General features: G+C 40.1%; 3 protein-coding genes across 5 annotated transcripts; all 3 read right to left on the reverse strand.

The window, feature by feature from the left end:
* Positions 1-37: 37 nt before the first annotated feature.
* mustn1a (musculoskeletal, embryonic nuclear protein 1a) lies at positions 38-2,876 on the reverse strand. 2 transcript variants are annotated; one of them, XM_008409889.3, is made up of 3 exons: positions 992-2,876; positions 777-903; positions 38-456 (listed from the first exon to the last, which is right to left on the reverse strand). In XM_008409889.3, the coding sequence occupies exons 1-3, from the start codon at positions 998-1,000 to the stop codon at positions 359-361; spliced, it is 234 nt and encodes a 77-aa protein (XP_008408111.1). In that variant the 5' UTR covers positions 1,001-2,876; the 3' UTR covers positions 38-358. The 2 variants fall into 2 exon arrangements, with proteins under 2 accessions (XP_008408111.1, XP_081463333.1); XM_081607207.1 differs by having other exon boundaries at positions 742-903.
* A 115-nt stretch (positions 2,877-2,991) lies between these two features.
* rft1 (RFT1 homolog) lies at positions 2,992-6,866 on the reverse strand. Its single transcript, XM_008409890.3, has 10 exons — positions 6,660-6,866; positions 6,497-6,582; positions 6,288-6,410; positions 5,012-5,303; positions 4,666-4,800; positions 4,320-4,580; positions 4,101-4,245; positions 3,912-4,017; positions 3,577-3,826; positions 2,992-3,223 (listed from the first exon to the last, which is right to left on the reverse strand). Exons 1-10 carry the CDS (start codon positions 6,720-6,722, stop codon positions 3,059-3,061), a joined length of 1,626 nt encoding a protein of 541 aa, XP_008408112.2. The 5' UTR covers positions 6,723-6,866; the 3' UTR covers positions 2,992-3,058.
* Positions 6,867-8,640: 1,774 nt separating this feature from the next.
* Positions 8,641-27,911, reverse strand: prkcda (protein kinase C, delta a). Of its 2 annotated transcripts, none has more exons than XM_008409891.3 (18): positions 27,759-27,911; positions 23,624-23,753; positions 23,291-23,490; positions 23,143-23,209; positions 20,725-20,881; positions 20,240-20,271; positions 20,032-20,117; positions 19,259-19,388; positions 19,075-19,175; positions 18,146-18,239; positions 17,887-18,017; positions 17,592-17,765; positions 17,414-17,505; positions 13,070-13,132; positions 10,947-11,085; positions 10,647-10,835; positions 9,841-9,969; positions 8,641-9,711 (listed from the first exon to the last, which is right to left on the reverse strand). In XM_008409891.3, exons 2-18 carry the CDS (start codon positions 23,730-23,732, stop codon positions 9,553-9,555), a joined length of 2,052 nt encoding a protein of 683 aa, XP_008408113.1. In that variant the 5' UTR covers positions 23,733-23,753; positions 27,759-27,911; the 3' UTR covers positions 8,641-9,552. The 2 variants fall into 2 exon arrangements, with proteins under 2 accessions (XP_008408113.1, XP_017160459.1); XM_017304970.2 differs by lacking the exon at positions 27,759-27,911 and adding an exon at positions 27,337-27,462.
* Positions 27,912-27,999: the final 88 nt, after the last annotated feature.

Raw genomic sequence — 27,999 nt, forward strand, 5'->3', positions numbered from 1 at the left:
CTAATATATATATGCACTAAAATGTAATAGATCAAACTCGGTGTGGCACTGTGCTTCCTTTTATTGGCATCCCTGGTAAATATGTGCAAAAAAAAAACGATAAATCCATCCTCAGTTGCAGAAGCGTAATGAGACTAAAAACATAACCGACTGTAAGAACCTAACAAACAGAAAGAATGAAATAAAGTTGCATCAACATTATATCAAACAATTTATTGCTTCTAGCCGACTAAGGTTTATTAAACATCTCTCAGCTGGTTGTAGTTGCATGATATGAAGCAACAAAAAAAAAAACAGGTTAAATTACATCAGTAACATGGAAGAGGCGGCGTTCATCCATGCGGAGGAAGTTTTCCTTTTACTTCCTGGCCTGCCGAGCGGAGCGAGTGTTGAAAGCCGTCTCTCCTCCAGATCTCGCTCCGCTGAACACGGAGGGAGCAGCTTTACCCACTTTCTCTGCAAACAACCAGGATAAATCAGAAGATTCACTGGATAGCGGACAAGCTGTTGTGAAACTGTTAACGTCTACTTTATTTACGCTCGTGTTTTAACTCCACAGGGTGGGACAGGAATGTCCCATCATTAAAGCGCCATGTTTCCTCTCTCTGTATATGGCCTGGAAACTTCTGCATCAGATTTAAACTCCCCTTACGGTCATTATGTGACCCCAGTTTGACCAAATAGAGAACAGATACACGCAGTCTGCTGTCAAAAGCAACAATTTGTGTCAAGGAACTCTACCGTAAATGTCTCTAGGTGCATATTAACGCCCTCACCGCACTCCTCCATCACTTCAAAGGTCTTGCTCTTCACCGCCAAGCCACCACCAAGTTTGGTCTTTGCTTCGGTCAGGTCCTCTTCTCTCACTACGGGGCGCTGCGTCTGTTCGTCTTCCTGTGCAGGCTGGAAGGCAGAAACACTCGCTTTAACTTATCTCCATATCTACAGCAGCAGCTGACAACAACTGGGAAAACTGAAAACCGGGTCTTACTTGAGACATGGTGGCCGTGCAGCAGTAGATGCCCAGCTGTAAATGTTCTTCTCTTCCTGTCAGCTGGCCCCAGGCCGCCCACCGCGCACGCTTACATACGCAGACAATCTGGCAATGATTTTCCCAGTGAACATTGAATCTGCTTTCAGTGCATAAGTGAGCAGGCTCCTCCTGTTGGCTGTCTCATTACAGAATGATGAGATCACAGCTGGAACTTGTGCTTCATCTAACGGACCCCAGAGATGCAGGGAGATGAGATTTAGGCTCTTCTTTTGTACTTTACTGCATCAAAAATGCTTCGTAATGATGTTAAACGGCTGTTTGGAAGGATAACCGCGTGTCTTAATACATCTTTATACCTCAGCAGACTCTTTACTAGTGTTTACTTGTACAGATATCAGAGGAAATCAGGCTGACAGCAGGATAAACCCACACTTTCCTTGTTGTAAAGCTGCTTTCCCCACCCACTCCAGCTCATTTTCCACGCTGACATCACTGTTTAGATTCTGACTAATCTAAACACAACACAGGAGAAAGATCAACAAATCACTGGAAAGTTTTTCCCAGCAACATTGCAAGCTTGTTGAATTGATCCTGTAACATTAATTTGCTGTAATCCTCTTAAACTGAATCCCACACTGTAAAAAAACAAAAAAAAACAAAGTGATCACAGTTGGCTTATTTCATCCACTTGTTACATGATAAAATTATTTCAGTGACGCTCCAGTTTTCTAATAAGTAAAATTTGGATCTAACAAATGTAAAGGTGGAAAGCAACGACCAGATTTACTAAATGGAGATTTTTTTTTTTTTATGTGTGTGTGTGATTAGGCAGTAATCTATTATGTGTAGTTAATATCCAGAAACTGACTCAGAAAACATAAAGTCATTTAATTAACTAATTTAATCAACAGCGCCATTTAAGTTTTGGGTTTTTTTGGAATGCTGATGGTTTTCTCTGTATTTTTCCAAAGTCTCTCCACCTTCTTTGCATTTTTTACTTTCTGTTTCCGAAAAAAAAAATCTCAGTGATCATTATCTGCATTTGCTGGCATTAATTATGTAAGATACTCCTGATCCAGTGATTGATGCCATTGACTTAGTTTTTGTGGCTCAGGGCTTGTTTTCAGTCGCCTCTTCATCGTTGCCAAAATCTCTGTGTACTCTCTGATTTCCACTCTGACACAAAAGTATCCCTGGTCCATCACTCCTGTGTTTTTCTCTCTAATGGAATAATCCATTAACAAAGATATTACTCCAAATGGCTTTGTGTAGTAGGTGCTTCATTCCCATAACTATAACTGGTGGTTCTGGTAATTTTTCTGGTCTCTTTTCCACAAAGTCACTGATAAAGCAAATGCTGCCAGTAATTTTACTTTCTCTTCCTTTCCATTGAAAACTTTATCTGTGGCCCGTCCTCTTCTAGTGCCGTTTCCGTCATGGAGACCGGATGAAATTGAGCCATTTTAGCACATTTTCAGTTCTTTTCACTCCAGCTGACCCAGTGGTTCTGAATTTTAAGTAATAAACTGAATTTGACTCTATGGTTTATAACTAAGATTAAAATGTCACTGGAGGGAGTGCTGTGGTGGCGCGGGGGCAAAGCACAACCCACATATTGAGGCCTTAGTCCTCATGTCGGTGGTCGCAGGTTTGATTCCCAGTCTGGTGACATTTGCTGCATGTCTTCCCTCTTTCTCTCTGTTACTGGCTCAAAAAAAATTTACCAAACTGAATTCAAATTGTTAGATTTTTGTTTTGTTCATTTAACTTAACATTTCATACATTTTTAGCCATGTAGTGCAAAAAACAAGGTTGGTAACAAAAAAAACCTGCATTTTTCAAGTACATTCGTGTTTTCCATTCACACTTAAGATCCTGAAAGAGAAATTTGGCAAACATTCAACACAGGAATGTTAGAGTAAAAACATATGAGGTCCAATTTAAAAATATATTCCCCCTCTGTTTGACAGGCAGTAACTGTCATTTAGTTGATAATCTGCTTGTTGATGTAAAACATTTTAATTCCTCAGCAGCAGTAGCAGCAGCAGTCTTTGGTCTCGTTGGTTAGGTGTGTTTCTTTCTGTAGCGAGGCAACAGCTGAGTCTTCACAAACTGCACCAGCTGAGTCTCAGTGAGAAGAACAGCCAGCAGGACGAAGAGCAGACAGACTCCTCCGATGCCGATATGGACCATCCTGAACAGCCAGCTGCCGTCGCAGCAGAAAACGGCCTGACGACCGAGAATTAACAAGCTGAGTTTACAGAAATTAAAGCATTTCATCGTCTTGATAAAATATTTATTCACCTTGAGTTTTATCGCACAGTCACATTTCAACCACAAACTTCAACAGAGACCTTGGTGTTAAAAATTTATTTTTTTTTCATCTTTGTGTGGAATACCCATTTCAAATCCTTTTCAGTTATCACGTGAAATAAGTTTGTGTGTTTCCATCGGATAAAATCCCAGTGAAACACATTAAAGTTTGTGGTTGTGATGTGAAAAAAGATATTGAGCGCACTCTAAATGTACAGAAATGTCTCTGAATATAAACGCATTACAAGATAAAACCTTTTCTTTAGTACCTCAGAACCTGCAGTCACGCCTGCGCTGATGATGAGCACCACCAGCAGGAGCGGGGAAGGCTTAAGGCCTCGCAGCGGTTTCCACTGACTGGACTGGAAGTAGCGGTGAATGTAGAGCAGGCTGTGGGAAATACGCAGGGCCATGTTCAGGCAGTTTGCCAGGATGAAGCCGACGCCACCGGCCCACCAGGTCAGCATGTAGGACAGGAGGAGGAAGGACACGGACAGAGCCAGCATGACCAGGTTGTACCTGAGGACCGAACCCAAGCCGGGTTAGATTAAGAGATCTGAGGTGATGTGAGGGCTGTCGGCGTCTGTTTTGTCTCTGTTCTTACTTGTCGACTTCCTGTTGGCTCATGGCAGCAAACACGAAGCACTCCGTCACTCCGTTCGCAGCCAGCAGGAGAACGTAGCAGCTGTAGCACCGCAGCAAACCGGGTCCTTTAAGGAAATCAGTGGCTCGTTAGTAAGATCAGGAAATAATAATTTATTCAGTTTTTAAGAGTTGTTTGTGGTAAAAGTACCTGATCCGCTGCTTAACATAGCGCCGCCGTACAGATCCAGAGCCAGGTGAGAGTACGCATATCCAAACACTGCGATAATTAGTCCAATTACCAGCACCAGCTTCAGCAAACACTCCAGGACTTCTGCTGCAATCGCCACATCTTCCTGCGTGGAAAACCACAACGTTAAGAGACAAGAGCAAAGATTACCACCTCGCGACTGCTTTTGTTCATTCACACCTTTTTCTGACTTTCCACGTCGCGTCCCCTCTCTAGCACTTTGGCAAAGAAGATGTAGAAGCTCTCCTCGATGGGCAGGAAGATGAAGCGTGCCACCATGGAGCCCAGGTTGTTGACGATGTCGTAGATGCCCTGGTCTCCGAAGCTGAGGACGTTCAGGAAGGTCATGACGTAGCGCTCGCCCTCTGTCAGGATCTGCTTCAGGAACGACTGCTTAAAGAAGCTCCACGTGAGCCGGGCCACGGTCCAGTCTACCAGCGGCTGCAAATACAGCAGACGGTCAGGATGGTATGGCAGGATTTTATTTAAACTCTACGTAGTCGTGAAGCTGTTCCGGGTCAACAACCTCTCCATCAGCTCTGCTTGGCAGCAGATCTCTGATATGCTGCAGAGGGAAGGTCTTCTTTGCTGCTTCTTTGGAGCCCAAGAAACGAATGAAGTAGACGACGTAGCACAACACCAGAAATCCAGTGTACACCAACTTAAAAAAAAAAAGAAAAACAATCCGTTGCAATCACTTCCATGTGTTTAAGTGAAACTTTAAGCTATAGATATTTCATTTTACAAATAAAAGTCTAAAAAGTGTGGAGAACATTTGTGTTCCCAACATGGACTACGAGCCATCAAGTCTACATTGAAGATTGTGATTTGTAGGTATTGTAGTTGTGGAGAATTTCAGCTTTGTGTCTCACCTGGCCAGCAGAGAAGATGTAAAGACCCCAATCAGGGGCAAACACCACCAGCACCACGGTGACGCTGCACTTGGCGATCATAGCCAGGCTCTCAGCGATCACTTTGACTTGGACGAACATGTGTGCTTGAGCCAAGACCCAGAGGGGCTCGCCCAGGAGCTCCTGCACTCCTGACAGGGCAAACAGCACCACAGCAGGGCCGTAGTGAGGCACCGTCTGGGGATCTGGCACTTCCAGGAGCCACAGCCACACACATCCGAGAAGGATGGCCCATAACACACCAAGAGGCACTCTGAGGAATGACAAACACTAATCTGCTTGCAAATGGATGGATGGATGGATATCTGACATATGAGGAATTGAAAATGTACAAGTAGATTTCTTCTATTTAGCACAAAATGATGTGGAAACTTCACACTGGAGTTCAAGTGATGTGGATCCTGTTCCTTTTCTCTCATCCTCCTCATGTTGCACCTTAATTTTCAAATTATATAACTAATGTACTGTCACATAAAAAAAACAAACACTTTAGACCATGGGCATGTAACCTCTACAGTTCAAAGAGCCATTTTACCCTTAGTACAGCTAAGAAAAAAAAACTTTAGAGCCACACATGTTAAATGACAACGTCCTGTTTTTGATTAATATCTTCTATAGAAGGTTTGTAGTTATTTTTAAAGAGAGAACATTTTATTTTTCTTCTTAGGTTTTAACATAAAATCCAAAACAGGACATTACAAAAAGAAAATGGATACATAGTTTTCTATAGAATATTATATGTGGAAAATCATAGATTTAAATAAACATAGTTTCAAAACTGATGAGAAAAATATACTTTAGAAAATGTTTTTTTTCCCCCCCAGATCTTATCCAGAGTTATAAAGAGTCATTGTGTGAGATCCAAAGAACCATTTGTGGCTCTGGAGCCACAGGTTGTAGATCCCTGCTTTATACCTCAGCCCAGGCAAAAGACTCTCAATATTATCTCTGGTTTACACAAGGAAGGCAACTCATGTTGATGAGCTGGATCCACAGTTTAGACTGTGAATCAATCTCAAACTTTTCAGTAATCTTCACAATAGTCTCATTAATGCAGTTATTGCTGCTGGTTGCGAACCTCTTACCGCCACACTTTTTCCCTCTACTCAACTTTCTATTGCTACGGCTGGATACAGCACAGAGTGAATACTGCCTGGCGTAAAAATGAACAAATCAGCATAAATCAGGTGTAATTGATCAACGACACTCGAACCTACTGAAATAAATTAGGACTCACGTCAGCCATAGCAGGTTGATGACTTGTCTCCAGCTGCGGTTTGTCCCCGATTCTGCGCTCAGACAGGCTCTCCTGAAAGCCTCTCTGGATAAAAACACTAGCGTAGTATACAGCAACGTGAGCCTGAATGTTGGAGACACGAAGGAGAAACACAGGGTCACAACGGCAGGTGAACAGAGAAACTCACCTCCTCCAGCTGTTCTCCTTACCTGACGTTCACCACGCCGATCAGCTCTTTGGAGACGAACCGCAGCGTGAAGGCGTTAAGGAGGAAGGTGAAGACACGGAACATCACCTAGGAAACAGGAAGGATTAAAACAAAACATGCATGTTTTGTGTCATACAACAGGATAGTGGAAAGTGTTTATTCACCTGTAGTAAAACGTTATACGACGCCAAAGTGGACGCATTTTTCAAGATGTCCTGCGTGCTCATTTTGGAGCCTCTATAAAGTTCGGTTCGGACGTCAAAGAGGAACCGGCGGGTTTTTAAATCGGGAAAGCATCGTAGAGTCGCTACTTGGAACAGATCCTGCAAGTCGAGCAGTGGAACACAAGCACTTCCGTACACATTGTACGTAGTTACGTGGCGCGGTGACGTCTAAGGATGTTCGATTTCCATTGGTGGCGCTAGAGGGCGTTGCTCTCCCTTTTATGATGTAAAACAGTGCCTCTCTGTTAGAGAACATGTGGCATTTGTGCAGAGGTGGATAGAGTTGCCAAACGTTGCTCTCTAATAAGAGTGGGCCACTTCAGCATATTTTTTTTACTCAAGTGATAAGTAGTCAACCAAGAAATTACTCAAGTAAGAGTAAAAAAGCATTCCGAAAAAAGCTACTTAGTACCGAAAAACTTAAACATAACTGGTTTGATATTTTTGCAAGAAAGTTAGGCGCTAATTCTAGCTTTTTTTAAGACTAAAGACAGAAAAAAAAACATGGCACACCTGCAAATAACCAAATTCAGGTAGAATAAACTTTTTTACATCAGTCTCTACTTTATAAAGCCAAATTGTACAGAAATGTATGTTAGAACTTGGTAAAGTACTTCCTGTGACCATATATGTTTACTGTACATTTGCTTGAGGCTCAATAGATAAAATAACACCAGAACAACATTTCTTCTTCTTTCGTTTCTCCTCACTTTAATTTACACTGCAGGTTCATGTCGTTTTCTCGTGCATTTTTGGTTGAAAGATGTTTGTTATTTGCATATTAATATGCAACAAACACAAAAGTAAAGATCTGACAACATTTGAAACAAATACTGACTAATTTAGAAATAATTTTATTTGATTTAAAGAAAACTACAATGCCTGGACAAAGCAGAACTTTTTAAGACGTTAATAAACATATTAACCTAGCAAAGTTGCCATTTTATTTTAAAAAAAGAAAGTCAAGTTAAGTTGATAGTCCTAATCAGGCTGAAGGGTAAATGTCTGCTCCAGTCTTCCAACATTGTCCTATATTTAGATCTGATTAATCTATCCCACAGCATGATACTGTCACCACCCTGCTTCACCATTGGGAGGATATTCAGGTTGATTACAGTATACAGTGTATATAAAAACACGCATGTTGGTCTCATCTGACCAGATCACATTCTTCCACATTTGTTTTTTCCACCTGGTTTATGGCAACAAAATTGGATTTTCTATAGTTTTGTTTCAACCGTTGTTTTCTTCTTGGTACTCTGCAGCTCCTCCATGGTTACCAGAGTCTCCCTAAACACTGATTGGTGCTCCATTTTTCCAGCTTGTCAATTTAGGCGACTGGTCATTTTTTGGTAGGTTTGTATTTTTACCGTTCTCTTTCCATTTCCAGATGACGGATTGTGCTGCGCTCTGTGATATTGGGTTATTACTAAATCACGTTTTAAACTTCTCCACTACTTTCTCCCTCTTCCTGTTTTTTGGTCTGATGTTGCTTTTTCACTAATGTTCTCCAAGAAATCTGAGTCCTTCACAGAACAGCTAGATTTAGACTGAGAATAAATTACACACACGGGGGCTGTATTTACCAACTATTGAATGAATTAGATTTTAATTTGGGATATTAAATCAGAGTCGAACACAATTACATGGCACGGCTTTCAGGGTTGTTTTTGTCGAAATGAAATAATCATCAATTCCTGCTGTGGTCTACTTTGTGTTGGTCTACCACATAAAAACCTAATAAAATACACTGAGGTTTGAGATTATATGATAAAATGTGGAAAAACTGAAGGAGCATTCAGGGAACCATTTAATTGGCTCATTTCAACACTTAGTTTCCAAAAACTAAGTGTAATCATAGGTTAAAAAACAAAAGAAATGTGTTCAGACTATAAAGTAGAAGCATGTATAACAAACATAATCCAACCCATGTAATCTTTTTAATAACAATGCTTTGTACCATAGATTAGATGTACATAAACCTAAGAGCTTCATTATTACAAACAAAAAAGAAGCAGTCTTGGGAGCTGATGTTATGCTTTTTAAATCAGATGTAAATATGGAGATAGTAAAAAAAAAATTACATCATTACCGAACCAATATACATGATACAGCAATATACATCTAAAATATCTATATACAGCAATTCAGTGATGTCCTGCTCCCTAACTACATTCACATAACAATTACTAAACTCTCTTTAGTCATAACTTTACCACCGTCTTTTGGCAGGAGCGTTCCGTACAGCAACGGGCGGCGGACTGCGTTTAAATTTGATCTTTTCATCTTCAGAAATTAACACAACCACGGCTGAATCTTAAATCAAAAGCAAGAGTCCGGAGGTTTCTGACAGATAACGTTCCTTATTGATCTACAGTTTGAAAACAGACATGTTGTTCTGAGCCATACGCATGCGCTCACCTGATTTACACAATTACTCTACAACAGTACAGTTCACACGTGAAGCCGATTCCTCCCTTCATTGTTTACCGTCTCCAGTTACAGTCAGCTGCATGTGACGAAGGAAACAAAAAGGCTGTAGCACTGACGTTACACGGAGTCAAAGTATTTTCAGCCTCCCACCATGTTCCTATTACTCATACAGGTTTTCGCAGTCATAACCAATAATAGGCATGCACACAAATACAATAACATCAATATATACAGTACAGGCATTATTTTCTATATGTACCAACAGAGAATAGTTTGCACCCGAAATGAACGTTACATAAATACTGATTTGTTTGAGGAACACCTCATTTGTCTGAAAGCAGGGGAAATGTCCCATGAGCAACAGGAGGAACTCCTCAGTCAGGTTGGTGCTAAAAACCAATCACTTCTCTAGAAGGTGCTCCATTTTGGGGTTTATGAATGAAAATCCAGCAAATGCAGTCTGGTCCATGGAGTCTATGAAGTTCTTGTCGCTGTAAGAAAGCCGCGCTTTCTCATTGAGGAACTCCCGATCGAAGTTACTGCAGTCGTTTGGAGCTTTCTGGAAACGAGAAGAAAACAAATCTCAGAGAAACTAAAAGAGAGTGGCCATCATCAGATAACAGCGCAGGGTCTGTGGTTTGTAATGTCTTTCCTCTGAAAAAAAAAAAAAAAAAACCGTGAAACGCACCACTTTGGGTTTGAAGGGAGGTTCAACTTCTCTCCTCGCCAGAGCCTGCCAGTTGATGCTCTTGAAGAAGGAGTGCGACTGAGGCGATCCCACGATTCCTAGCCTGCGTGAGGGGTCTCTTTCAAACAACTGCATGAAGGGGACGAAAAAAAAAGTTAGATTAAATTAGGACATGACATGTCTGCAATCCGGGTTTAGTAAAATTACCATAATCATCGACGCTGCAAAGACATAAAATCTTAGCAAGTATTTTGGTCTAGTGTTTAGTGCAAATATCTTAGAACACCTGAAATAAGAAAAAGCATCTGACAACTCTTCAGAAAGATGTAGCCGCTTCTTGTAAGCCAATAATTCCTTAACATTGATGAAAAAGTACCAGTTCGACTAGCACAGTACGTCACTTATAAAATGGGAAAATTGTCTTGTTATAAGTGAAATAATCTGAGGTAATAATAAGAGACTCTAATGTTTTGGGGTTTCAAAGGGTTGAGATTTTTCTCTCCACATGTAAACAATCTAAACAATATTAAACTTTTTACTATTTTTCTTTTTTTTCCCTCTCATGAGGACTTAGTTGTGTCTTTAATAAAGCTGATGATGATCATATATTACATTTTTTCAGCTGCACCTTTATTGTAAAAGACATTTGGATATAAGAGTATTACAAAGGATATGTTCTATGAATCAAAACACAGTGATGCACTAGATGCAATTTGACCTGGTTAGCTAATCTTTCAAAGCTTACTCACACAGTTGCTAGTAACCTGCATCTCTTGTTGACTTAAAATGAGTCATGTGACACAAACCCGTTCCAGCAGGTCTTTGGCGTCCTTGTTGATCCAGCGGGGATAGTGGGGCGTGTCCACGCGGATGGACTCAAACAGCTCATCCTCGTCGTCGCCGTGAAAAGGCGACTGACCGATCAGCATCTCGTACAGCAACACCCCAAACGACCACCAGTCGACTGAGAACGAGTACTTCTGTCCCAGCAGGATCTGGGCCGAAACAGAAAGCGTTCAAGTCTGAAGCCTTTTGAACAAACCGAGTCTGTTTCAAGCGGAAATCTTTCAGAACAAGGGAGGGCCTGTAAGCGCGACCCGGTTTACCTCTGGAGCAATGTAGTCGGGGGTACCGCAGAAAGTCGTGGCCCGATTCTCCCCGAACACGTTCTCCTTACACATGCCAAAGTCAGCGATCTTTATGTGGCCCTCGTGATCCAGCATCACGTTGTCTAATTTAAGATCTCTGAAAAATTTTAAACAAAGAAGATTAGGATTAAACAAGATAAACCGCTGTCGGTTTCCAGTTGCTATGTACAATTATTTTGAATGAAGGTAAGGTTCATCACATAATGACCCTTGAAGAATGATTTGATATTAATGCTAATGCAATAAAGTGTCAACTGTTTGAATCCCAGCTGATTTATGACTAATTGGGTCTGCTCCTGCTTTCAAATAACGTTTGTACTGTCTAATGTTACATTTAATGCTAGATATAAGTTTTTTCCTATCAAATCGTTATTTCAATTTATTGTGGGTTTTTTTGACAAGTGGAACATTTGATAAACAGTAAAAACAAGCATTTATTATGATTTTCATGTGTGATTACTCCGATTAATTCGAGTAATTCAGTTAATTTTCTTCCGTAGATCTTTATTTTATTTTTAACATGTAAAATGTCAGAGAAAAATCAAGACAAGAAAATGCAACAATAAAAACCTTAAAAAAAAACTTTCATATCCAGTACAAAAGGGAGTAGGAAGAAGCCAAAGCTTATTAAATCCCAATTGTCTCATACAAATACGTACGTAATTAGTAAAAATTAAGTGGGACAATTAATTTTTACTAAGTGTCCCATTAAAAAGTGAAATTCATATATCTTATAGGTTCCTCCCACGCAGACTAATATATTCCAACTGTTCATGTTGATGATTGTGACTTATAATAAGCAATAAAAACCAGAGTTTAACTTCTCAGGAAATTTGATTACATAAGATCAATAACAAACTGAGTTAAATACAGAAATAACAGAAAAGTGTGTCCATGTCCTGCACTGTAAATGCACTCAATGCCCTGTTTTCAAGAAGCACTGCCATCAGCGCAGCTTGGCATGGAGACAATGAAATGCAGCTTTTATTTTTCATCTGAAAGCAGCACTTTGCATAGTGAGCACCAGCCCAGTCCTTTTTATCTTGGTCCAAACTAAGATGCTTCAGTTGTTGTCTCCTTTTCAGAAAAGGCTTAAAACAAGGAATTTGACACTTGAAGCCTCGGTCTTAGATTTTACTGCATCTTGAAGCTCTAACTCCAGCTGCAGTTCATGCCTTCTGTGCCCCTCTTTCTAACATTTGTTTTCCTTCCACTCAATTTTCCTTTGATGGATACAGCATACAGTGAAAAAACAGCTTCTTTAGCAGCAACCTTTTCTGGGTTACCCTTCTTGTGGAAAGTGTCAGTGATGGTCAACTGTGAGATGATGTGGGTCAAAACATTTCTGAATTAAAACTCCCTTTTTAGTAATGTCACGTAATGTCACAGAAGCTGCTGAATTTGAGGTTCTAACACTTTGTAGTTGTGTTTTTATGGGTTTTTTTTTCTGTGATTGTATTTCATACAGTTATGATGAACTGATGGAGTTTTGTATTCTTGGATTATATTCAATGTTTTTTCTATATTATTTGGGTGGAACCCTTATATTAGCCAACTGGGCTTTTATCTCTTCCTGAAATGTCATTTTCTTAATATATTTGATCTGTAGCTCAAGTACAGCAAAATGAGCTGAAACAAAGCAATAATCATCAACATAAAAAAGCACTTAACATAATCACTCTGGTACTGAATTTTACGTCTCTAATATATTAAAATGCATCGTTATGTATTCTGTAGTTTCTCAAATCCGTTTATGATACCACAGTTGCATGCCAGTTCGCTCCTTCTCCTCAACATGCTTTTTGTGCGTGCAGTTTTGCAGTCACAGTTTTCCTAACAGCCTTTGCTCGTGACTGCTTTACCACACAATGGTATTTAAACTTTCTCGGCAAAGAAGTGTGTGGGATTACCTAACCAAGCAGTTTTTCATTTACACTCGCAAACAACCAGCAGCTTGGCTGAGAGTAAAGGTGTTAATAGAAATAATGGGGAAAAAATGTGTGTAAAGAGAAGAAAAATAATGTCTTTAAGCATGTGTTGTTAATTGAGACTTAAGTACTACACATATTTTTTGTTCTGACCTGTAGATGATTCCTTTGGAGTGCAGGAACTGAAGACCACAAACGATCTCAGCAGAGTAGAACCTGAGGGAGACGGACAGAAAATCAGTGACTCGTTTCAGATGGAAAATTGCCGCCCGACGCTGCGGTTGCCTCAGCGCGGAGCCAACAGCTGAACACCGCACTTGTTTCAGCGTCGTCCTGAATTATTCAGGAGGACATTTGTTTGGTGTAGAAGACAAGTGACTAACACTCTCATAATGTGAAACCCAAGAGCTTGTGTGAGCTGAAAGATTAGCCTATCGCTGACCTGCTTCTCCTACCGAGCGACAGGTGGAACAATTCATCAGCGAGAGCAATCGAACAGACCGGTCCACCTCCTGCTCGCCCGCCGCAAAGGATCCGCTGACAGGAGCCAAGCGAGATGTCTGCTTATGGCTGCTCAATGTCTCACTTAACAGTGGTGATGAAAATGATCTTGTAGCTCCAGCACAACAATAATCTCATTGCGTAAATAAAAAGACCTCAGCATGAACAGAAACCTAAAATAGGATCTGGAAAGCAGTCCGGATTGCGTGCTTAGCTTCTGCGTCGCAAACGTCGTTAAAAAGTTGGAGCAGACTCTCGTTTACAGTTTAACAGGTCAAAAGTATGTACAGAGGGAACCGGTTTTGTGTTAGTAAAAGAGGTCATTTGAAACTCTGAAGGAAAAGTGTTGCATAAGCAGATGCTACAGATAACTGCACAGCTCTCCATTTGACTGTGACAGCATGTGCAGTCACACACACAAAATAATAATAAACACACTAAGAGAGTCTTTGTACCAAATACATGCCAAAAATCTGCAAACTCCGCCGCACGTGTCATGCAAATACTCGGTAGTACGGGAAGCTGTGTAGAAACAGGAAAATGTACACAGAAGTTGCGTGTAGAAATGGTTCTCGTTTAGGCTGGGCGTCTCGGACAACTTGCAGACCACCAAAAACAGGATGTATATATTGTGTCACAGCGACAAGAAAGAGCCTTTTTAGGACTAAAGTAAGGAGTTTCAAATTCAACTCAAACGAGATCACAGCTCCACACTGAAAAAAACGTTACAAAGCACATAGAAAAACTTTAAAAAGGCACCAGTTTTTCTAATTTACTGCCGCATTTGTATTTTTGGCAACACAGACCCAGACACAGATATTTTGTGTAATTTCATTCTATGCAACCCATCCACAAACTTTAGGGGGTAAACCTGTGCAAATGAGAATTATCCAACCAAATGAAGAAACACGATGAATTTAGGCATTTAGAGACAAAGAAGACAACGTGATGGAGTTCAAACTGAGTATCAAAATGAACAACAAAGACAATTCAAGTGATTTTCAATGTGGTATGATGGTTGGATTTCAGAAACTGAGGATCTGTTGGGATTTTCATTCGCAGCAATCTCTCTGGTCTACAGTAAAAGGTGTGAATAAATTTAGATGAAGTCGTCTATGAAAAAGCATGACTTGTTTATCTCAAAGTGTGATAAGGAGATTGTTAAAGGTGATAATAATGGCAACAGTGACTCAAAAACCATTACAGGCACCAAGTTATCCAGAAATACCAGCACTAAGCAAACAGCAGCTGTCACTCCTGTCAGCTAAGACTGGAAAAGCTGAGGAAACAATCCACACAGCTTCACTAAAATCAAACATCAGACTGAAAAGCATCGTCTGGGCCGATGAAACTCGACTTCAGCAGCAACATTCACAGCTAAATATTCAGCATTCAGTGATCAATGGATGTATTGGTACCATCCAGATGATTAAGCTATACCAAAGATAATGTTTTCAGGAACTGGGACAGAAATGAGAGAAATGCTGAAGATTGTGGTCATCACAAAATAGCATCCAAACACATCTGAAACAAACCGATAAGAAAGAGGATCTCCAGCTTGTCAGTAAAGGTGACAAAACTATTCAATTTAAATCTTCCTGACGATAAACAAAAAAGATTTAAATTGAGCTTAGCAACTCTTCCTCTACAGGTTGATATAAACGAACTATTCACAGAAAATCTTCCAAATTCCTTGAATAAACTAGGGTGCTAAACTAGAAAGGGACAGAGACATCAGCAGCTGCCAGGAACCAGATGATTGGTCATCATGCTGACACCGTTACTCACCGACACTAGTTTTCAGACTAGTTGAGAAATGTCTGCAGAGGCAGTTGTGTGTGGAAAAAGCACGATTTGTTGATCTCAAAGTGTGATAAGCAGACTGTTAAAGGTGATACAATGGCAACAGTAGATGTGCGAGTGAGCAAGAGTTTCAGCAGAGAGCGTGAAGGTTGAACAATGTTCTCTGTTACGGAACATTGTGGGTTTGAAAATGTTTACCGCCTTTTGGCATTTTCAAACTTAAGCTTAGTGAGAAAGCACAATCACAGCTGTTTTATCAAGATACTGCAAACTTACTCATTATTCCATCTTAGTTTGATCACATCTTAGTATTTCAACCCTGCCAGACCGAACACAGTGGCGACGATCCAGCCAGAGTTGCAGTACCGTAATTCTGCCACACGTTGTGCTATCTGAAAAATTCCAACGGTTTCTGAAAGGGGAGACGTTGCGCTTTCCAGCCCATCTCGGGTTATTACGGTAATTTTACCCCCGCAGTAGCAGCAAGTGAAATTAATCTGAGGGGCAATCTTTTAATAGACGGTCAATTGCGAAAATAACTTGCTAGATATCTAAAGTTCCAGTTGTTATTGATAAATGGGCAAATATATATTTACTCACAGGATATTTAAAGAACTGCGTACAATTAAAATAAGCAAAAACATCCAGGCGGACATTTGAAACGGGGCTAAATGCAGTTCATATATTTTTTATACATCATTGTTCTTAAAGAGAAGTTCGATTAGTTTTGGGGATAAAAAGCCAAAAACTACCCATAGTTCATTTAAAATTATTAGAATAAAGGTTTTTAATCTTTTTAGTTAAAACAGACAACATACGAACAAACTTGATTGACAAAATAAAGTAAAATACAACTCGGTGATGAAGCCGACTCTGCCCATCTCTTGAGGGATCCAATATCCAACATGAGGCAGGAGGATTAAACAGCTGACAGCACAGGATTAGAGTTTCATGTTTACAAAGTACAGTGTTGCTCATGTCCAACACACAACTACTGGTTTAACTACAGGAGATGTAACTGGGAGACCAGTCACTGTATGCAGTAACCTCAGCAGAGACCTGGGCTCCTCTTGGGGAATCCCAAAGCGTTCTCAGGCCAACCGAGAGGAGGCATCCTAACTGGAAGGCCGAGCAGCAAAACTGGCTCCTCTCGATGTAGAGGAGCAGCAGCTCTACTCAGAGTCCCTCCAGCTTCTTACGTCATCTGTAAGGAGGAAACTCATGCAACAACAATCTCAATCTTTTGGTCACTGAGTCAGCACTTTGCAAAACCACCTTGTGTGGAAATTACAGCTGAAAGTCTTAAGTTATCTCTCCAGTAGCTTTGAACATCGAGAGGCTGACATATTTTCTATTTTCCGTCTTTGCAAAATCGCTAAAGCTCAGCCATATTTCAAATAGAGCAACTATGAATGCAGTTTCCAGTTTCTTCCAGAGTCCCAGTTGGATCCAAGTGTGGATTCTGACTGAACACATGAAAATGCTTTCACCTAAACTACACACTGCAACTCTGGCTGTGTGATTAGAGCCATTGTCCTGCTGGAAGGTGAACAGAGACTGTTGCAGTTTCCAGGAGTTTTTCTTCCAATGTTGCCTTTCATTTACCTCTGATCAGCTTCTCTGGCCTTTCTGAAGAAAAACATGCCTAAAAATGCACACCACACTATTACATTTTTTATTAGTAAAATATAAACCAATATAAATCATGTACCGTTTTCCTTCCACTTAACATTATAAAGTACTTTGTGTGATACCTTTGCAAGCCACTGAAATCTTTGCTTGGGAGAAATTCTTTCAAACATGGGACTTTTTGAAACTTAGTTGGTTGAAGTGCAGCCAAATGTTGAGCTTTTTCACACTTTCTATCACCAGCTTGCCTTTTGTTTATCTGGAGGGATTCCCGTAGTGTGATGAGAGGTGGGTGGCAGTAACTGATACCTCCCCACGAACACAACACACAACGCTACACGTTTTTTTTCACTCTTTACTCTGTAGCTTTAGTCTGCTAATGAAAAGAAGCAGATGGATATGAGCCAGCCTCCAGAGCACTATGTGCAAGAAAAGACCAACATGCAGCGAAGAAATGAGCATGTTCTCCTCTATACAGCGAAGGATCATTTAACCCACACTCTGATAACAAATCTGAGAGCTTTTAAGGGTCAACGTTAAGAAACGACGGCAGAAGTCACTTACGTTGCTCTGTTAAGATCGAAGCGTCCTTTTTCCTGAATGTGAAACATCAGATCACCTCCGTTCAGATACTCCATCACAAAGAACAGATGCTCCTGTGGAGAAGATCCAAATCAAGAACTGAGTGCAGCAAAGAAAAGAAAAAATGGCTAAGCGGCTCACAGTTGAGGAGAAGGATTACCTTGGTCTGGAAGGTGCAGTAGAGATGAGTGAGGAAGGGGTTTTCCCAGGCTAAAGCCAAGACTCTCTTCTCTACCATTGTGCACTCCACGTCATCATCCATCAGCACCACATCCTTCTTCAGAGCCTTTATGGCAAAATACTCTCCGCGGCCCTTCAGCTCTGCAAGGAGGACCTGCAAGGAGAAAACGGTAAACGTCAACATTTAGATAGGCGCCTGATGACTAATCAGTTTTATTATCAACTGTCTATAATCTACATTTTCCACTGCAGATAAAGCTGATGAGTGAGGGTACCTTGCCAAAGCTGCCTTTTCCTAACACCTTGTGGAAGACGAAGTTGTCGACATTGACGCGGGTCAGGTGAGTAAGACGAGACTGGGGTCTTTGGGCGGATCCCTCCCACAGTTTACCATACGGGGACCCATCTAATACACAGATAGCAATAAAAAAAAATTCACAAACCTGCTTCAAAGCTGTTTCTTTCCATATCTGGGGTCCATATAGAAATATGTCAAGTACTGTAGATGCAGATTAGAGAAATGCGATTACTGACCGTTGATCTCAAGTCCAGCAAGTTTGTTTACTTCATCATATATTCCAATGTCACCAATATCAGGCAGGTTGGGATCCGAGCGACGAGTTGATTTCTGGTGGAAGGCGGGGTAAAATAAATAAATAAAAAATGTTATAAGAAAGGTTCATCATGCAGCCGATGAGAGAGTAATTTCTTCTCTTCTTAATGTTGCTGTTGTGTTTCTCAAAAATAACAAGGATTTGTAAACTGTTCAGGTCTAGTGTCACATTTAAGGATTTTTTTGACAGCCTTGCAAAATCTCTACATTTTAAGATTAAACTCTCTCCGTATTGGAGAAATGTGAAAACTCAAGACATGCTGGTTGCTGCTCGTAAAGATGTCTAAAACAACCGTAGGTGGATCTTTTACTGGAGTAATATGTTGAGAAAACTAGGATTTTAACTTGAGCAATTTTTATATTAGGGTAAAAATAATTCCACATTTACATTTGTTTTTGATAAAATCACTGCTGCCACAATTAATGGGGCCTCAAACATTTCCAATGTGTGTAACTAAGGCATTTTATTCTCGCATGCTTTCCTTTTTTTAAGTTGGAAGTTGAACAACATTTATTTGCAATTCTTTGACAAAGGGAAACTGTTTAAAATGGGGAAAACAAAAAGACATGCCATTCAAGAAAAATAGAAAATGGGTAAATAATTAGAAAATTTACAACAACTGTAAACATGGCTGGACAAAGACCAAAGTTCACAGTGCCACAACGCAGAAAGATGTTATGCAAGTGAGATTAAGAATGCATTTATTTTAAGAAGTAAAACATCACAACACAAATGAATAACTGATCAAATATCTGCCTGTTCAAAATAAATCTAATTAGACGAGTCTTGTGCACCATCCTTTATTCTGATGGTGAGGACACCTTACTGGAGCATTCATGACCAACTCACCTGGCTAACTTGTGTTAATGCTTCAGCTAGAAGCTTCTGGTTGATCCCACAAAGGTTGGCCACTTTATCCTGACACTTGTGATGAACATTCATGGCACAGTCTGCAAGCACAGTCAAACAAGCCGGTCAAGCAGAATGACACAACCAGAAAGCTGCTTCCTGTTTCACCATCTCTGTGCTTTACCTTCACACTTCAGGCCCTGCTTGACCAGACCCCACAGCAAGCTCCCACAGTGATCGCAGAAAGTGGGGCTCATATAGTTGTGGATCTTGAAACGGTGGGGCATGTCGATCTTAAAACGCTCCTTCTGGAACTGTGGGAATGAGGAGGATTTCTCTAATGACTCAGTAAAATAATCATGTGCAAACTGGAGACCTGCAATGTCATTTCTGGTTTGTGTGTTTCAATTTTATCAGATTTATCTGTCAAAAGTGTCACCAACGTCTGACGGAAAGTCCAACAGGCCTGTTCCTACTGCTGGTTAAAGTAGTGTTAGATAATGTCCATTTATCTCTCACTTGGACTTTAGTAATATTTGTTAAATATTAGTTTGAAGACAAACTAAGGCAATCTTTATTACTGCAAAAAGTAAACTTAACAAAACAAGAATAATCAAAAGCAATATATCTAGCAGAATAAGGCCCAAGGAAACATTTGTGATCTTTTAACTTATACATCTTACTTAAAACAGACTATTAGCATTTTTCCAGGTGCATTTGGTTGAGTAATTCTCAAATTGTTGAACATTAGTGCTTATTAAAAGATCTTTACTGCAGATAGATGGTAATAGCACTTATGCTACATTAAGATCAATCTGAGGATTAAGATTAAAAGAAGACGTACAGAAAAAAGAAGACAAAAAGTGAGAAAAGCCCACACTGGACTGGAAAACAAACTGGAGGCACATGGAGAACGCTCAAATACAGGATGTGCTGCAAAAACAGTGGGTCACATACCACAGTATCCCGACTGTTGGCCGCAGTACCGGTGCATCTGCCTATGATTTTGTCTATGCATTTCTTATGGATGGCTGCATTGCATTCTGTAAAAAAAAAAAAAAAGCAACATTAGAGAATTTTACCCTTATGTGTCATCACATTTCAATTATAGCACAAGACAGATATTTTGCTCTCTTCCTAAAATTAAATATTAACATAAACTCACGTCTGCATTTATAGCCTTGCTTGTTGAGTCCCCTGTGAAAGAAAGTAAAAATGAAATGAATGAACTCGTTTTCATATTCCTTTTTTGTTCCCTTTCCTATATAATGCCCAGTGTGGATTGAAACATCCTGATTTATTGGTAATATTCACTCTATAATTACTGAGAAATAAATGGAGACCGGACATTGAAGAACTTATGAGAAGCAGAGGAGCCATTTGCCTGATTTAAAGATTAGGACTTGCATTCTAAAAAAAACAAGTGCTAAATAATTCAACAAGTGAAAAGAATAGAACCACTTATCAAGATGTAAATCTGGAGCATGTTCTCTTTAATGCTCTCTGGCAATCTAGCACAAAATGCAGCACATCGGCGCATCCACACGTAAGGTGTTTAATTCCGTTTTTACTCTTACATTTTGTGTGTGGTTGCAGTTTATTTGCTGACTCTAAGCAGTTTTAAAAGACTGAAATGTGAACTGGACTGACCAGACAAATTCCCTGCACACAGAGCAGAAAGTTGGCTGTCTGAAGAACGTGGCGATGAACTCGTGGTTCTTTATGAAGTGGATCTTCGCTTGCTTAATGGCTCCTCGTCTACGGTTGAGTGTAGGAGCTTCTTCCTCCTTCGCAGCGTGCTTACTCTCTTTAAAACAGAGAAACACAGTTCAGTCATTGCACAACATGTGTAAGTAACAAGTGAAACAAAGTTCAGCACAAATGGATAGCCTTACAAATATATAATGTATTATTCTTTAGCTCATGATAAAGCTTTGCTAAAGTATCTATGGCGCTTAAATCTCTTCAATTAAAATACAAACATTATAGTTCTTCAATTCTTTATAAAACCACTCTTAGCAGCTGATTTTTTTTTTAACTCATTCTTAATTGCAAAGCAGCTCAAACTCAGTCAGAGTGGACGGCCAGGATCTGTGAATGTCAGTTTTCAACTTTTGCCACAAATGTTTTGCTGAATTTAGATCTTGACTTTGGGCCATTTTTCCACATGAATATGCTTTGGCAGAAGTCATCCCACTGCTCAACCTCTGGCTCATTCTCAGGAGTACTATTGAACTCAACCCATGATCCAATCTACCCCGAGCAGCTTTCCTGTCCCTCCTGAGAAAAAGCGCATGAAACTGCCACCACCATGCATCTCCTTAAGCAAAGTTTCCCTCAGAAAACTTGCTAAGCCTGGTGGTTGGGCACTAGGGCAGCCACTCATCCAGCGACCTGTCGTGTTTTTGAGTTAAAAATGTTTAAAGTTGACAGAAAATATTACTTGACAATTATGTGTTATTAAAAGATTGGAAGATTAACACCTGAACACCAACTATAAAATCTTTAAAAAATACAAACTTTGCAAATTTTAAAAAGACTTAAAAGAATAAGCAATGCTTAGCCTGGTGGGGCACAATTAAAGCCTGGTGGCCCGCCAGGCTTATAAAACACTGGTAGAAACTGTTAAGAAAATAAATTTAAAATATGCTAGTTTTAAAACTTAGCAACATATTTCGATTGAAATAGCCTAATTATAGTTTTCAGATTAATAACTTATTCTGCCCTATTGACCTTTGTGTTACCTGTAGTTACAGCAGATTGTTTGCTAAGATCTTTTGAACTGCCCTTTGTCTGTGTGGGAAAGAATCAGGAAAAGTTCCAGCTTCCACACTGATCTGTGAAAAGCCATAAAATAGCAGGAGTTCAGGAGAAGCTCTGCTTCCACTTGGCTTAGATAAAGGGGACAACCGATGTTTGATCTTGAAAACAAATTGCAGGGAGTTTCTAACTTTTAAGAGGGTCCGAGACCGCTCCTGGTTGGATGAGCAAAGATACGCCTTATTTGAATATATTAAAGACAAGAATACGCCTTTACTATAAAAGTTTGTACACAGGAGTAACAAATCAGATTTGCTCTTGCAATTTCTCCAAAGACGTCTTTGCTTTTCTTTTTTCTTCTTTTCCATTTATCTCAGGTAAATGAATGTCTATTTTAGTGTGTTTGAAGTGTCTGTGTTGTCAATGCGATTTTATACTTTTAAATGTTAGGATAAACTCTGGAAATGTAGCGTTGACTGTCATCTCTGTGTGGCTTTTGTTTCCACGCATGGAATCATTGAATCCGGGAGCACAAGAGAATATAACGAGCCAGAAGTTAACGATTTTATTCTCTTAACAAAACCTTTATCAGGATGTTGTGTTTAGGATTTTGTGGAATGCTGGCCATCTGCCAAGAACAGTATTTTATATGTAGACCCAGCCTTTCAATTTGACCGGAGAACCTTCTGCTGCATGTTTGCTGGGTCATCTGTCTGGTGTTTGGCAAATGAAACAGCATTGTTTCCCATTAAGTCCAGATTTGTGGAGTGATCAGCTGGTCTATTAGTTTCCTCTCAACAAATTCACCAATCTGAGCGCCTCCATGGGCCTTTTGCCTGCTTCTCTGATTAATGCCATCACTACCTCACATGTCAGTTCAGACAGTCATGTCTTCTTAGGGTTTAGTTATGCAATATTCTTTCCAGCACTCTGTAATATGTTCAGAGCTGGGTGTTTTGCTTTTTTTTTTCATAACCCAACCCTGCTTTAGACTTCTACACAACTGCATCCCCAACCTGTCAGCTGTGTTCCTTGATCTTCATTTTCTCTAACAAATCTCAGAAACATTCACAAAAAAATCTACATCAATGTTAAAATTACACTATACAGATGTGGACTGTGTCCCAAAAAGGTGACTTCTGAATGATTGCAATTTGTTGCAGTGGATTTTATTGGCTGGTCTCAGGCTCCATGACATTAAATCTCACTGGAAAATATTGAGATTTGTGGTTTTGAGGAGACAAAATATGGAAAAGTTCACGGGGTGTGAATACTTTGTAGGGCTCTGTAACGTCTAAAGCTTTTTACCTGCATCCACATCCTCCAGAAAATACTGCACAGCCATCATCACTTTCCCTGATGGATGGAGATCCACCTGAACACAAAACAAGAAACAGGTAAATAAAAACCCCCTCATGTTTGTCCAAATTCGAGACGGGGACGTTCCATGTCCTACCCAGAACTCAGCTCGTCCGTTGGCCTTCTTGCAGCGCTCGGCGAGAACAGAGACGCCGACGGTAACCTCGGCCAGCGCCTCCTCCGCCGTCTTCATCAGCAGTATCTCAAGCACACGCCCCTCGTAGATGTGTGCGTCAAAGCTGGCTTTCCAGGCCGGGTACATGGTGGGCTTTCTCTGAACGAGCGTCTTACCTCGTTCTAAGAGGAGGACAGGAGCGGCGACAGAGGAAACAATTCACCATTTGGTCTTTTTGAACATAAGAAATGAGAAAACCTGCAAGAGATGTTAAAAAAAAAGTAGTCCAGCGAATGTAATCGAAGGTTGGCTCACCTGTAGTAAGAGCTTCCTTCATCTTGATTGCGCAGAAAGGCTGGCCAGCCAGAGGAGGCAGAATGCCCATATCGAACGAGTTGAAGGCGATCCTCAAGAAAGGAGCCATGGTGCCGAGTAGCAGGAGAACCTTTCACACACACAGACATGTGCTGGATTACTGCGGTGGCATTTGTCATTCAAACAACAAGACTTTGAATTTTTAAAGCACAAACACGTCACAAAATTTTAGAACCACACGCAGCAGAGCAGATTTCTGGTTAGTTAGTGAAAACAACATCATAGAAAAAATAAGATAACACTGCTTTTGTAGCTGTTGGGAGTCTCTTCCTTTTCTGCTACAATATTTTAAATAGTTTTTTTTTTTATGTTTTAAGAAACAAAACAAAAAAATGTGGTTAAATTTTTTTTATGCGGAGTTTGATAGTGAACCTTTATCCAAGTCTGATGTTGGTAAATGTCAACCCAAAACTAGTTCTGGCTAGTGGTCACTTCCCTTTTTTATATACAAACCCAGTTCAGACGAAGTTTGTTTTTTAAATGGGAATCAGTAGATTTACAGTGTGCAAAAAGTATCTTTACTGGACAAAAACAGTCGATCAGAAATCTGAAAAAAATCCTCTGGAAATAAATAAAAGTAATGAATTACGATCGGTGGTGTAAGAGATAAACTGTGTTTTCATTGGGAGTCTGGCAGAAAACTGCTGAAGGGAAACGGGTTGCTCTCCTTGTTGTAAAAGGACAAAAAAGACATATTGTTTTTTGGGGGGGGGGGGTTAATTCCCCTCAAAATACACATCCTGACAAACAATTATGTCATTTTCTGCATTAAGAGCACAACTTCCACAACAGCCAAAGCAAAACCCATCTTAGTGTACGCAAATCAAAAACTAAATATCTGCTGATGCTATACGATCCCTTAGCATGGCCATGCAGGTTTGCATAACTATTTGGGTAGTTCCACACCTCCATGTACAAACTGCACTAAACATCAGCCAGGGCCGCTGCTGCGTTTTTATTTTTGCTGTCAGAGAACAGTTTCAGCATTAAAGGCGTGTGCCTCCACTACAAAGACAGAACAGGCCTTAACACGTTGCTAATCCAAAGCCAGGCATGCTGTGCTCCACATTCAGCCTAGACGTTATTCACATCCCTGAAAGCATGGCGCCAACAGTGAGACTGCAAGAGACTGGAAAAGTAAGACCCTCCTCCACCCCCGCCCCGAATAAAAACACAGAAAAACACACCAAGTCAAGAAAATAGTGCGCACTAAAGAGAAAGGTCCTGAACAGCAGAGTGGCTCGCTGCTGCTGCTGTTGTTGTTGTTGTTGGCTGTGATGTCATGGGGTTTTTCGGAGTTAATCAATAAGAAGCACAACGTGAGATTGAGGGCAGGAGTGATTGACTGGTTTGTGTGCAGCTTCGATTTGTCCCATCTGTTAAGTTCACCACTCACGTTACATACAGCGATAAACTTCCTGGTCAGAATCATAAAATACTCTTCTTTATGCAAAAATTCATGCATGCATGAAAAATGGCAGGGTTGGTGGGGAAGCAAATGCCTTTACGGTTACCATAGAAGAAGATACGCAATGAGTCTCACACCTACAGCCTGGGCCTAAAGTATCTCTACGTGTTTTTGAAAGATTGCTCTTGCTTAAAACTGATAAAATACAAAACTGGGTCTGGTTGAGACTTAGTAAAGAAAGAATTTTAAGTTGCACGCAGTAAATCAGTGAATATCCTTCCTTCTTCAACTCTTCCTCATTTAGTATAAATACAGATTAATGGGTCCTGGAGGTTAAAGCTTGTTAATTTAAAAAAAATAATAAAAAAGGAAAACTTGTGCAATCTTAAAATAACTACAATCTTTAAAGATGTTGCATTGACTTAACATTATTAAACTCTAAATTGATGTTAAATTTGCACTGGATGGTTATTCACATGGGAAAAGGAGGCAGGAGGCAGCGCACCACCAATAATCTTCCTGTGGGAAACGCATACAGAGGAGGAACTTGTCTGATATAAAAATAAGTCAGAATAAAAACACACTCAAAAAATGCCATATTTTTACTTTCTCTGCTTTGCTGCGAACGACCAGGAACGACCAGGAACGACCAGGAACGACCAGGAATGACCAGGAACTCTTTACATTCATAATTTTTTACTACATTTATCAGACAGGAACGTCACTGGTGGAGAACCAACACGTACCTCCATTCGCTCATCGGATTCTCTGTCAGCAATCTTTCACTGCAAATGTGATTATGGATTATAGGTTCATAAAAATCTCATTCACATTAATCAATGTGTTATTTTTGGGTTGTTTTTTTTTCCTTTTAGACTGGAGTTGCTTTAAGACAGCAGAACTCCACTTTGGTCTCGGCTTCAGCCTTCAAGAACAACCATTGCTAATCTAACTTTAGACTAATTAAAGGCACTAGTAGCTGCCATACACTGCTGGTCAGATATTACAGCTTACAACTAAGCATGCACCAGCTGCCAGTATCCACTTTTATAAGGTTTTAAAACCAATAAAAGTTGTACGTCATCCATACCTACATTTTGATTTCCTTTAAATAAGACGCCTGACAAGCAGTGCAGTGCTGCCCCTCCCCAACTGTTGCTGTGCAGTGCTAGCCAAACGGTTGAAAGAAAATCTCTACAATTTGCTTTTACCTAGAAAAAAACACCAACTTGATTGTAGATATTACCTTGTGAACAAAATACAGTTGGCAAAGAGCCGACTGCAGGTGAGCTATTTAACCCGCTAACGTTAACAAACTAACTAACAAATAGCACAAGGGTGAAAAGAGCACAATATTCTAAGAAATATACCAATTTACATTAAAACTGCTACATAACTAAACATGCCGTTTAAATATTTTTTGCTCACATCGATGTATAAAAAATGTACGACAAAAATTATTTAAAAAAAATTTAAATCAAGAACAGCAGTAGGAGTAATTGTTTATTTCAATTAAGCAAATACATGATGTGTCACTTTTTTTTTTTTAAAGTTGTAGATCTCTACGGTTGTGGTTACATTTTTTTACTCAAAGTTTTTGTACTCTTCAAACCAACATGCTCACAGCAGAGCCTCACCACTTCAGAAATCCTGAACTATTCCCCTGACTGACTTCTAACAGCGGCATCAGTAGCTTGGCTCCGACCAGGATAAATGGAGAGGGAAAAAAAAAATAAAAAATCAACAAAACCTGAACAATGCTCCATTGTTTGGATGAGACTAGAACTTCTAGGCATTTTTCTTTCTTTTAATGACTCCAACATGAAAGTACAGCTGCACTATTATTAGAGGTCTGACAGGTACTTCTGAGAGCTCAATCGCAATTAACTAAATATCAATCATGGGCTCTAAAGTGAGCAGCCAATCACTTCAGCCGGTGCATCTGAATCTTGTGTTTATGCAACAACGGATGTGGTCGCTCGTCAGTTGGCTGACAGATGTCATCTGCTGTCTGACTCAAACAGAACCCCACAGCCAGATTGTCCTCATGAAAAATCTTACACCCCCGTCCATGTTCTCCAGATCTGCTCCCATCCTCTCTCCACGTTTGGATTAAATAACAAGCTGAACTGCCATATGTATCTGTCACGCTTTTTAAAAGCATAACGTATCCAACTAAAGGCTCCGATGGAATAGTTAGTAGAGCTGATTAAAAACTAGAGAGCGGTCTAGATGAGCACCTCACCTGTCGATACTGCTATTTTTCCTTAGCTGACCCCGCAGCGCCATCGTTCAGTCTGATAGATCATTAAATCCGTCGCGACATTTCAATTCATAAAAGCAAGCGACAAGAACTACTTCAATTGTTTAAAAAAAAAAAAAAAGTACCTGCTGGCTAATTGCTTTGTTGTAGATCTAAAATTGTTTCTACACACTGATACTGTCATGCGGCGACGCCTTTTTTTAGGTAGACCGCACAGAAAAATGTCAACTTCAGCTCCCGCTACAAGTCAACGGTTACAGATTGTTCCTCAACAGATGAAAGGCGAAGAAGGAAAAAAGCCACCTATAAGAAGAGGTCTTTGAACCAGCTTTCATCAAACTGGAGGCTTAAGAGGCTCAAACTTTGAAAAAGTGATGATAAAAACAGAATAACAGCAGTCTCACCTCGTCCTACTAACTCAGCTGCGGCTCTTCTTCTCCACAGCCCGATGAAAGTTACTCTTTTCTTCCTCTCCTTTTTTCGCTCTGTGATTCTGTCTGTTGAGGAAGTGTGGCACATGTATGGCAGGCCGATGTAGAATATAATCTGACCCCACAGCTCTGGAAAAAAAATTGGGACCACTTAAAGTGATCGGTTTCTCTGATTTTACTTTTTGCAGGTATATGCTTGAGTAAAGTGAACATT

The sequence above is a fragment of the Poecilia reticulata genome, chromosome 5 (assembly GCF_904066995.2).
Source record: "Poecilia reticulata chromosome 5, P_reticulata-male-v2, whole genome shotgun sequence".
NCBI lineage: Eukaryota > Metazoa > Chordata > Actinopteri > Cyprinodontiformes > Poeciliidae > Poecilia > Poecilia reticulata.

Bases quoted from the DNA above. Each gene is read 5' to 3' on its own strand.
- mustn1a (XM_081607207.1), bottom strand. The intron at 457-741 runs GTAGAGTTCCTT...GGTTGTTTGCAG, and splicing joins TGCACCTAGAGACATTTACG to AGAAAGTGGGTAAAGCTGCT.
- rft1 (XM_008409890.3), bottom strand. From the start codon at position 6,722: ATGAGCACGCAGGACATCTTGAAAAATGCGTCCACTTTGGCGTCGTAT. The intron at 6,411-6,496 runs GTAAGGAGAACA...TCCAACATTCAG, and splicing joins ATCGGCGTGGTGAACGTCAG to GCTCACGTTGCTGTATACTA. The intron at 3,224-3,576 runs GTACTAAAGAAA...CTCGGTCGTCAG, and splicing joins GCGTGACTGCAGGTTCTGAG to GCCGTTTTCTGCTGCGACGG.
- prkcda (XM_008409891.3), bottom strand. From the start codon at position 23,732: ATGGCTCCTTTCTTGAGGATCGCCTTCAACTCGTTCGATATGGGCATT. The intron at 23,491-23,623 runs GTGAGCCAACCT...TCCTCCTCTTAG, and splicing joins GAAGGAAGCTCTTACTACAG to AACGAGGTAAGACGCTCGTT. The intron at 9,970-10,646 runs GTTTGTGTCACA...CCCTTCATGCAG, and splicing joins CCAAAGACCTGCTGGAACGG to TTGTTTGAAAGAGACCCCTC.